Genomic DNA, 11,355 nt, shown 5'->3' with positions numbered 1-11,355 from the left:
GGGTTGGCGGTTAATAGGTTCTACCTGTATATGAGTCAAATGTGTACTGTTGCAACGTCCAGAAGAAATCATCATCTGCGACTTGTTCTTTTTTTTTTTTTTTTTTTTTTACACATCGAGGTTACTACAAGCAAAACTTGTGAATCTCATGAGTGAGTGAGTCCACGTTCCAAGTTCAGACATTCAATTAGCGTGCTTGCACATCCTCCATCAAATAGACAGAAACAGTAACATTATTGGCCAAAGTCAGTTTGAATAGGCCCTGCATAGCCGCGACCCTAGTGAGGATAAGTGGTTGGAAAATAAATGGATGGATGAAAGGGGATACAATACGGACACCGACACGTACATTTCACACCCTTGAGTCCAAAGAAATCAGGAGTGGTAATTATTTTATGCTTAAGGGTAAAGGTACATAAAGGCCATATCTTCCATTTTAGTGAGATTACTGGCAACCATCATTGTTTGGGGTTAAGAGGGTAAAAAGCCCCCCGCCCACACCAGGATGCTTTTTCGTGTGGTAGGTAAGCAAGCCAAGGATGAGCAGGTGGGTGGCATCGCATTTTGAGCTTTGCACCCACGCCCTTAGGATAACTGTACTCCCCAGTGCATCATCACGGCACCTAAAATAACAACAGGCTTTTCTCTCGCCGCAGCTCGTCTGAGTCAGGAGATAAACATTTTGATGTCGGCGCGCAACACGCACACAATCAATGAGGGCAGGAAGGTTCCATCTTAATCTCAGCGGAATTACATACAACATTCACCACCTAACATGGTCTTAAACTGCTCGTGGCAAAACTAAGGCCCAACCCATATGGATTTGTTGAGACCGATACTGATCCATCCATCCATCCATCCATTTTCCGAGCTGCTTATCCTCACGAGGGCCGCGGAAGTCCTGGAGCCCATCTCGGCCTTTAACGGGCAGGAGGCAGGGTACACCCTGAACTAGTTGCCAGGCAATCGCAGGGCACATGGAGACAGACAACAATCGCACTCACATTCACACCTTGGGGCAATTTAGAGTGCCCAATTAATGTTGCATGTTTTTGGGATGTGGGAGAAAACCGAAGTGCCTGGAGAAAACGCACGCAGGCATTGGGAGAACATGCAAACTCCACACAGCCGAGGCCAGGATCGAACCCGGAACCTCAGAACTGTGAGGCCAACACTTCCCAGCTGCGCCACCGTTCTGCCCCAATACTGATATTTGACAGAATAAAATTATGATAGCAGCTGATTCATTTAAAATACAGATAGTGAATGAAATAAGTGAGGCCCTTTATTGCAAAACCGCTAGTGGGAAAATGTATTACGACATAATTATCAGTCATCATCCATCAATTAATTTTCCACCCCACATGCTGTATAACAACCAGTCACTCTCATATTCATTTTTTCACTGAAGTACTGAATATAACCAAATCAGTGATATAAAAAAATTACAATAATAATGCTGTTAAATGAACAAATGACACTTTTTTTTAATGTACACAATCCTGTAAGATTCTTCTGAGAGCAGCTGTTTGCGACTTTCAAGAAACAGAATCGGAAATGATTTCTCTGAAAACTTTTATTTGACAAACAAGCCCAAGCCGGATGGATATTTTCATTGAAAACAATAACAAAAACCCAAATGAGAAAAGAATTCCACTAACTCAGAATGCATGTTAGAGACCCTTCCTGTGTCTGTCTTGGGGGTGGTTCTGATCTTGATCCTGCTGTGTGATCTTGCAGCACAGAAACTCCAGGGCACGAACAAATCACCAGTCCATTTATCTCGGCACGTTCACTCCTGGTCTTTCTCCTCTCCGTGGGTGATGATGTGCACCAGGTTCTTGTAGTCGAGGTTGCCCGCCACGTCAGGGGGGAAGGCAGCAAACATTTGCTCCATCTGAGGCACATCAACAACAACAACAACACATCGGCATCACGTTCCGTTCGCCAGTCGCGACGTGCACCCCGAGCGGCTCAGCACTGTACCTCTTCGGGGGTGAACCGGTCCGCTTGTGTTGTCAGCATCTGTGTCACACTGAGGTCGACGAACACGTGATGCAATTCATATTTGGGTACCATATATGTACACACACATGAGACATTTGTCACCACTTACTAGTCCTTCCTCAGCACGCCTTTGCCTTCTGGGTCAAACACTTTGAAAGCATTGAGGATGGTCTCTTCTGGATCAGCACCTAGTCCACACACACGAGGTTGGGAAAATCACTTTGGTAATGGAGTCAATGCTTAGAGGTCATATTTGGAAATATATGTCACTGTTGAGACTACAGTAGAGTGGCACATGGCCGAAGAGAGCCAATAGCAACGCTCGGCTTTGGAAGGAGGAAGTGAGATGAAAAAAAAATAATAATACATTGGCACCTTTGCAGCTACTTTTCAAATATAATTAAAATGGTGATCATGAAAATTTGAAAAGCAACTCTAATTTAACGCTTTCTCAGTTTAATTATTCTATGTTATGTAAGATTGTTACATGTAACTAGTTTAGTAAATTTAACATGGAAAAGAAAACAAACAGGGTTTTTTTTTTTTTCTTTGACTTTAATGGCTACCTTTCAGTTTCTCCCCAAACATCGTAAGAAAGACGGTAAAGTTGATCGGGCCAGGAGCTTCTTTGAGCATCTCGTCGAGTTCTTCCTGTTTCACGTTCAGACGTCCTGCAGGAACGAACACAAACAAATAAGTCGAGTAGGCCGCGTCAATGGATGGAATGGACTCGACAAATACACTTGACCAGGTTCAAGCTTTAGTTGTTTCTGGTTTCACAGCAGAAAATTATACAGCAACATAACACTGCATATACTGATGAAGTGTACATCTCATAAAATAAATTGAATAAATAGAGTAGGTTCCAGTACAGAGAAATAAAAGTGAACAGAGCAAGAATAGTTACGAGCACTGAGTTGTAAAAAGAAAATAAATTCTATATTATTGTATTGTATACTGTATTCTATGTCACTCATGATTAAAATGTTTATTTCGCAGTGTTTTACGTATAAATTATTAATGTAACAATAGCATTGTTCTGCTGCCTTATTGTGACGTTCTTGACAACCATTTTGATTACCTTGCCTTATAAAAAACTGGCACATTCAGTATTCTTAAATCTGTAGTACTTCTATAGTACTTCTGCTTTCTGTTGATGTAAACGCACCGAGAGCTGCAAAAGTGTCCCTCAGGTCGTTCTTGTCGATGAAGCCGTCCCTGTTCTGGTCCATGATGGTGAACGCCTGAGGTGCGCACAAACACACGAGAAAAGCTCGACAAAGCCAAAGGGAACAAAAAGGAACGGGATGATCTCATCGCTGGCTGCTAGTGCGTAAAGCCCAGCGGGACAGGGTTCAAACGCGGCATGCGGGACATTTCATGTGCAACCCAGTCGCTGATGGCACTCGTATGGATGTTTGGCCAAGCGGCATACCAGCAGGGAACCGCTGTTGAGGCTGTGGGGGATAGACTGAAATGCTGACAGGTGCTAGAGCCCCAAACATGGCTATGACCAACAGGGAGGGCCAACTTGCCCTACTTATGTGCTTACGTACATATTTTCAAGCTTGGAAGGAAAGAGATGATGCCTCTCAGGGCCCGTGAGTGACAGGGGCCTTTTTTTTTTTCTCTTTTGTTTTGTTCACTTTGCGTCATTAAATGCAGTAATGGGGCCGCAAATCCCTGGCAGCATCTGTTTCCGCCATCACCTTTACGGATTTCAGGAAGCAAAACAACAGGTTAAGCGCTCACCTCCTTGAATTCCTGAATCTGAGCTTGCTCAAACATGGAAAATACGTTGGAATTGGCGCCCTCTCCTGTCCTCTTCTTGGGTTTTTTGGGTGCCTGAGGACCAAAACAAAGAAATTATGATGATGACTATCATTTCACTCATCTTCTAAAGCGCTTAGCCTCATTAGCGTTGTAGCTGAGCTGTAGCCTACCCCAGCTGATTTCAGGCAAGAGGTGGGGCACACCCGAGACTGGTCACCAGACAACCGTGAGGCATGTTATTATTTTGGAAATTAATCTGGAATACTGGTTTTATATTAGTTTTAACTGAGACACTAACAGTACATACAGATACATACATACACCCCCCCCCCTGCCCAAACAAGCCCACATTCATCTAGTACAGTATAAAATTGTCCACGTCTTAAACCAGGGGTGTCAAACTCATTTTTGTTGTGAACCATACTGTAGTCACGGTTTACCTCAGAGGGCCGCTATGTCTGTGGAACCCTAAAACTCTTCAACTGCCTCATCATATTTCATCCATCCATCCATCCATTTTCTTTGCTGCTAATCCTCACGGATCCTCACGAGGAGTGCTGGAGCCTATCCCAGCTGTCAACAGGCAGGAGGCGGGCTACACCCTGAACTGGTTGCTAGCCAGTCGCAGGGGACGTAGAGACAGGCCAATAGCCGCAGTCATAATCATAGCTAGGGGCAATTTAGAGTGCCCAAATAATGTTCCACGTTTTTGGGAGGTGGGAGGAAATCCGAGTGCCCAGAGAAAACCTACGCAGGCACGAAGAGAACATGCAAAGTCCACAAATGAGGGGCCGGTTCAAACCCAGGTCCTCAGAACTGTGAGCCCAAAACTTTACCAGTGGAACAAGCGTGCTGCCCTGCCTCATATTTACACATGAAATATAGGAACTACTTTGGGAATCAGAAGGGGAATGGGGTTTTCAACTATTGCTGATGTTTGGTTGCAAAACATTACTTGCAATATCTCAACTTTATCATTTGTAAGAAGACATTTAAAATTTTGGTACGGATTTCAACAAAAATCACGGAAGTTGACAGACATGATTTGCCTCTGCGATCCACATAAAATCATGTGGTGGGCCGGATCTGGCCCACGGGCCTTGAGTTTGACACCCACGACTTAAACCCTATTTTCCAGATAACCACCCAATTTCATGAATTTGTGAACAACCTCTAGAAAGTGGCGTACAATTACATTTGAGATGGAAGCCTACAAGTTAGTCTGAAGGCATCATCTGTCGCTCACGCACACACACACACACACACACACAAATAAAAATGACTTACCATGGCCGAGCAGCTGGGAAGTGAGACCAACAAGGATGCCAGTGAACAATGGGGAGAAGGTGGGTGGCCTTTTGTAGCCCCCCAGCTCTGTGCTCCACTGGATGATATTTATAAACAATGCCCTCTTTAGGAAATGATAGGTAAATGATGCTTTGACACGCTTTGTCTGCCACATACAGTATTTCATGCTTGCTCTTTCTCTCTCTTACACAAACAGCAACATCTTTTTTTTTTAACTGGCAGAGAGCTGAATGACAGGATTAGAATTTCCAAAGCAGTCTGAAGGTTAAAGTACCACCCTCCATGTCTGCGGAACATTGATTTGACTACAGTATGTCAACTAACGCACATGGATTTGTTTCCAGTATCATTTGCTGCGTACACATTCTGCCACTGTATTCAAATCATGTACTGTATTCATCCACCTGCTATCCATCCAAGATATACAATTTTTGCCAAAGGTCATTTTGTGGATGATGGCCTTTTACCACTCAGAGGGGAAAACAAAATTGGAAGTAGGATTAAACATGGTTTTAGTGTATTCCGAAATGGAACACACATCCATTTATTAGACATTATAATTATTATACAATGTATTCTTGTCTATGTACAGATACAACCTCACATAAACAAAATGCTTGAAGTGAGTGTGTGGGTAGATTTGTTTTCGTTGATTCTCCTTGCCAGTAATCATTTGTCCTGCTGGAAAGGCCGATTGTTTCCATTTTAAATGATGGCCCATTTTTAGATGACTTGTTGAGAAGCAGAATGACATCTCATGCCAGCAGAAACGAGATGCCAGGCTATTGTGATTCTCACACACACACACACACACACACACACACACACACAACACACACACACACACACACACACACACACACACACACACACACACACACCACTGAAGCAACTGGTGTATTGTTAAAAAGATAAAATTGACATTAAATCTTTATTGTTCCTTATGACTGAAGTCGGGTGGCATGGTGGAGCAGCTGTATAGTGTTGACCTCACAGTTCTGAGGTCCTGGGTTCGATTCCTGACCCACCTGTGCGGAGTTTGCATGTTCTCCCCGTGCCTGCATGGGTTTTCTCCGGGCACTCCGGTTTCCTCCCACATCCCCAAAAAATGCAACAATAATTGGACACTCCAAATTGACCCTTAGGTGTGATTGTGAGTGCTGCTGTTTGTCTCGATGCGGGCTGTGATTGGATAGCAACAAGTTCAGGGTCTACCCCGCCTCCTGCCCGCTGACAGCTGGGATAGGCTCGAAACACACCCTGTGGCCATTGTGAGGATAAGCAGCGAAGCAAATGGATGGATTACTTAAGTCTTCATTCAATACACCAAATAAGAGTGAATAACATCTTATATTTTTGCACACTTTCTTCACTTTATTTTTTTATGTTAAAGATAATCAAACAAATGTAAATAGATTAGTGTCCAAGTGAACAAAATATGCTATTTTAAAATGATTTCATTAATTAAGGGAAAATAAAAATATTCAATGTTACCTGGCTCCCTGTGGAAAAAGTAATTGCGCCCTGAACCTAACTGATACCTGGTGGGGCAATCCTCCCCAACAACAACTGAAATCAAACATTTTCGATAACTGCCAATGAGTCTTTCACATCTTTGTGGAGAACATTCTTCTTCAGGATTTTCTTTTTAAAAAGGAGAACCACAGCAAGTCCAGGTTCTGGGAAAATCAGCCCAAGACACTCACAATACCACCGCCATACCATTCGTATGATGTTTTGTTTTTCCTGAAAATATTGTACTCATTTACACGGGATGTAATGAGACACACACCCTCCAAAAGCTCAACTCTCCTGGAAATCGTGGGAATCATTCAGTTTTTTTGTGCAAGAGGAAGATGAGCCTTTTATTGTTCATTCTAGGTTTTTTGCCTTGGATTCGGGTATATGCATTTGCCCTTAAGGGTAATGGATGGGCTGGAGACGATACCAGCTGACTTTCGGCAAGATGTGGGGACGCCGGGGTACATCTTGGAATGTATTTTATTTGTTAAATGCAACATTACAGCACAGGAGGGTAGTGGTGAACACATCTTGCTTCACATTTGCAAGGTCTTGGGTTGAACCTGTGCTCAGGCCAGGGCCAAGTTGCACATTGTCCCCTGACTTCCCACATTCCAAAATCCTGGATGTCAGTCGAAGACGAAATTGTCCATAGGTGTGAATGTGAGCACGAATGGCGATTTGTTCCCTGGGATTTTGGAGCAACCAGTCCTAGACATACCCGTCTCTCTCCCAGAATCATCGTTGTAGTGCCTCAAATTTATTCGCAACACTAATGAGGACAAGCTGTGCGGAAATTTGATGGCTGGAAATAACATTACACAATACAATGGCATGGAAGAGGTTGACCATATATTGTATTATACAAAGTCAACAAGTGTGTGTGTGTGTGTGTGTTTTTCTCCATCTTAAATGTAATTTATCGACTTGCCAGGAGTGCGGCTGCCAACGTAATCCCCATTAGTGCCATGATTAACATCGGTGCACTTTTGTATGACACTATTGTGATCCGTGGTGGCACTCATGAACCTACTTTTTATGAAAGTGTTCACTGACAATATTGCCTTATAGAAATGTGTGAGAATAAAATTCTATTCTATTCTATATAATTTCCATAGAATGTAGAATTCCATGGAAAAGTGAGTTACAGTGCCTCGCAAAAGAAAGGGGTAAAGTTTTCTAGAACCTATTTTCCTAAATTACAAACTAACTAGTGTCTAATTACCTTCAAAAATCACATACAGAATTGAATGCATCCATCTGTGTCCATTGTATTACATGGTCTTTTAGTTTAGACATCTTTTTTTGAGGCCCCACAAGGCAGCAACACCAAAGCAAGAGGAACCACTTACTTTCACTCATATCGACCCTATCAAATGGAAATCATATGGTACCGCATGAAACCTGCCAAGAGATGGCTGCCCAGCAAAACTCACAGACACAAGGAGCTCACTAAGGAGCTAGTACAGAAGTCAAAGGTAAAACTGGAGCAGCTGCAAAGCTCCACAGCAGAGGCTGGAGTATCTGCCGACAGGACCACAATAAGATGCCAACCCCAACAGAATGCTGCCCTGACGACTGCCCGTACTGTCTTGTTTTGGAGGAACGCTGAGGCTGCCTAAACTACTGTATTTTAATCTCGCCATGATGATGTTATTTGCTTAGCCATTTTTTCGGTTGTACTGTATAAGGTATAAAGTTTGAGATATTGGCAAAACTAGAATGGAACAAGTAAAGAATGGAGTCGCATGCTTGGTGTCACCAATGAGCACAGAACCATCACCGGTAGCCATTAAAGTATGTGCTGCCAAATAAACACGTCCTTACTATAGGAGCACGCTTCATTAACAGGTCTCTTGGATCGACTCAAGGTTCCCAGGTCAAAAAAAGCGACAGCGTGTGAGAATGGGCCGAGCCGACGTGAGGTGATGACACCACGTGTGCGCTAGCTATATTGAGGGAGGCGCTCCCGACGGTAGCTGTCAAATAAAACCTAGTTGATGGCCTCGCAGCAGATGTCAGGGGGTGTCATGTCGCATGCATATGAACAGCCAGGTCAAGTTATTGTTACCCGGAGGGGGGGCACATGTGATGTGTGAGCAGCCAAAGCAGCTACTGTGGCTGGAATGACCGGCCATTGTCTCCCTGCAGGCTGAGCACTGGGATGTACGAACGCGCCTACAAATAGAACGACCTTCAAACACAATGGACAGGGACAAATGGTGACATTGCTGCAGACTGTTCCAGCATTGAGGTCATTAAGGGAGCCCCCAAGAGTTAGGAAATACGCAAACAAATGTTAAAAGTGAATGGATATATTTAATATTCTCTGATCAAATCTCCACAGGGCACTGGAATGAAACAATTGTCGTTAGCGAACATTAATATCATATCTGGCAGCGAAGCAATTATGATTCACTGAAATGAAATATACAACTTAAAAGTATAAAATTAAACAATGATGAGTAGCCACCGTTTTTTGTTTTGTACAGTGAACCTCCGCATTTTTTGCAGTTGCGCATTTTCAGCAGGTCAATTTGGCTATTTAGAGATTTTTTCTCATAATCTTTTGTTATGCTTTGAAAAACCCGCCTGTTCGCTGTCTTTGTACCAAGGCCAAAGCAATTACAGTATTGATGCAATAACAATATTGCTTTGGCACCATCTTGATATCAAGAAAGCACATTGAAGTGAGTTTATTGTGAGTAGTGTTTTGCCACCTTCGTGTGGCATCTATTGAGAATTACACCCCCCCCACACACACACCCTTTGTGTGTATGTGTGTTTTGTGGTGGTAATCAGTTTCTTGTTGATATTTGTTATCTCCGACTGGGTTCTGTCTCAATTCCCTGCATGTAGCAGCGGTTCACTGTATAGAGATCAGCAGGAATTGTATAAAATAAATAACCTCTATGACCAATTATACCAACTTCTTTACATTCAAGAAAGCTTTTACATCATTACGCTATTATCAAGGCGTTATGAAGTTGTCAAATGACATGAAATACAGAATCTACTTTGTGTAAACACAATGTAAATAAGAACACAGGTCACATTCGGATTTACAGAAATAAAAAAATAAGGACAACAACAGTCCAAAATAGATTTGGGTCGATCGCTTTTAATCAGAATGTGTAAAGGTGTTTTTTTTTTCCTTTGATGAAAAGTGGAATTAAAATTGAACCCAAATGAGGCAGAAGCAGAAAGCACGAGTTCATGTCACACTTATACACATGCTGTTGACAAATTAATTTTCACTTACTACTTTTACCAATTTGGGCTCCATTGACTATGTAGAAGAGTCGTAAAATGATGTTCATTTGTCTTTTTTTAATGAAGGTTTTCCATTGACAAATGGAAGTGCTACACTAGTCAGGGCCAAAATACAATCACTCACTTTGACAGACATTTGGACGTAATAAAAGAATACTTATTAGGCTTTCAAGAGGGCTAGTTATCATTTTTTTAAATTTATTTATTTAACAAAAATAGACATGGCTTATCCAGCCTTGAAATTCCTTCTCAATATATATTTATATATGTATATAAAATTATGTCTTGTCTATTTACAGTCAGATAGCATTCTGAAGGATGAGAAAGTTTCTGCTCCACGGCTGCTCGGCATTGTTTGTTGTGGAGTTTTAATGGCAACCTATCCTTGGGAAGACAAGCCTCTGCTTTGTGACTTTATTGATTGTTTTTTTTTAATTTCCAGCTCCTGAAACCAATACTAATAAAAGTCTGACAAAGTCAAACAGAACATTGATAGTGAATGGTTATAACTAGCTATTAATGATTGAGTGTTGAGAGGCACAGATGCTATAGAGGAGGCTGTTTATTCTTTTTTTTTTTTAACAGTGACCGATTGTGTTGTTTTCAGCATCAATGTGAGAACTTGTGTTGCTACAGCTGAGCTTTTATTTTATTTTTTATTTATTTCTTTTTCTTTTAACTTCATTAAACTGAAAGCCAAGCTACTCTGAAACAGAGCAAAATCACCCTGCTTGAAACGCTGTTCACATGGCATTAAGGACATCTATTTAACAATTACCTCTTGCTTCTTTAAGCTATTAGTTGTTTCTTGTGTGGAGTTGCCTGCTTCATTGTCAATCAAAACAATTGTGTGACAGTGTTTCCTTGTAACTTGGTGACGTTCCGTGTTTTTTGTTCCCTCATCAGCTTTTCCCGAAGATGGACCTCGCGAGAGGAAGATCCTAAACAGATGACTGGTCCCACACCTGTCCAATAGAGTAAAAGGGAAAAAAAAAAGATTTGAAGATAAACACAAGGAAAACACAAATGTTAGCAATATAGTGAAACCTTTGAAGGTGACAAAGAAATAACCCATTCCGATTTGGTCAACCTTTGATTTGTTCACATTTAACCTTTACTATTGAGAGGTTCTGGAAATAGAAAGAATCGGTTTTCAGACTAATCCTAGAAGACTAAAGTGATAGCATAAGGTTTCCCAGTTTACAATGTTACCAATAAATGCTCAGTTTGCGGTCATTATTGGCAAAGTGCGTAAAGTTCAAAGAACATTTGTGCCTGTTGCAGGATGCTGTAAATTGTCGAGCATTTGTGGATGGTACACTTGACTGCTTTCTTGCAAACCTAAAAAGACTGACGCCATTTGTAAATACCAAGATGCAGCCAGGATAAAATTAAATTAGCATAAATACCAGAAACAGCTTCTGGCTCCTTCTAAAAGACTGGAAAGAAGCCAGTCGCATCTTTAAGGAAAGC

General features: G+C 41.9%; 2 protein-coding genes across 6 annotated transcripts in view; both read right to left on the bottom strand.

Moving 5' to 3' along the window:
* Window positions 1-1,467: 1,467 nt before the first annotated feature.
* On the bottom strand, window positions 1,468-5,134 carry myl2a (myosin, light chain 2a, regulatory, cardiac, slow). 2 transcript variants are annotated; one of them, XM_061832129.1, is made up of 7 exons: window positions 5,068-5,134; window positions 3,760-3,852; window positions 3,176-3,251; window positions 2,574-2,678; window positions 2,117-2,195; window positions 1,987-2,035; window positions 1,468-1,897 (listed from the first exon to the last, which is right to left on the bottom strand). In XM_061832129.1, exons 1-7 carry the CDS (start codon window positions 5,068-5,070, stop codon window positions 1,793-1,795), a joined length of 510 nt encoding a protein of 169 aa, XP_061688113.1. In that variant the 5' UTR covers window positions 5,071-5,134; the 3' UTR covers window positions 1,468-1,792. The 2 variants fall into 2 exon arrangements, with proteins under 2 accessions (XP_061688113.1, XP_061688114.1); XM_061832130.1 differs by lacking the exon at window positions 5,068-5,134 and adding an exon at window positions 4,221-4,340.
* A 3,774-nt stretch (window positions 5,135-8,908) lies between these two features.
* Window positions 8,909-11,355, bottom strand: part of cita (citron rho-interacting serine/threonine kinase a) — a 56,128-nt gene continuing 53,681 nt past the window's right edge. For all 4 annotated transcript variants that reach the window (XM_061832969.1, XM_061832972.1, XM_061832971.1 and 1 more), the window contains one exon: window positions 8,909-10,847. In XM_061832969.1, the coding sequence (XP_061688953.1) occupies window positions 10,824-10,847 (24 nt within the window). In that variant the 3' untranslated portion in view covers window positions 8,909-10,823. The remainder of the gene's footprint in view (window positions 10,848-11,355) is intronic.

The sequence above is a fragment of the Syngnathoides biaculeatus genome, chromosome 10 (assembly GCF_019802595.1).
Source record: "Syngnathoides biaculeatus isolate LvHL_M chromosome 10, ASM1980259v1, whole genome shotgun sequence".
Classification (NCBI taxonomy): domain Eukaryota; kingdom Metazoa; phylum Chordata; class Actinopteri; order Syngnathiformes; family Syngnathidae; genus Syngnathoides; species Syngnathoides biaculeatus.
The sequence above is the reverse complement of the archived record's forward strand: the minus strand, read 5'-3'. Positions and strand labels throughout refer to the sequence as shown.

Excerpts from the sequence above, each read along its gene's own strand:
- myl2a (XM_061832129.1), bottom strand. Across the intron at positions 2,679-3,175 it reads GGACACTTTTGCAGCTCTCG|GACGTCTGAACGTGAAACAG; the intron begins GTGCGTTTACAT and ends TCGTTCCTGCAG. Across the intron at positions 2,196-2,573 it reads GTTTGGGGAGAAACTGAAAG|GTGCTGATCCAGAAGAGACC; the intron begins GTAGCCATTAAA and ends TGTGTGGACTAG.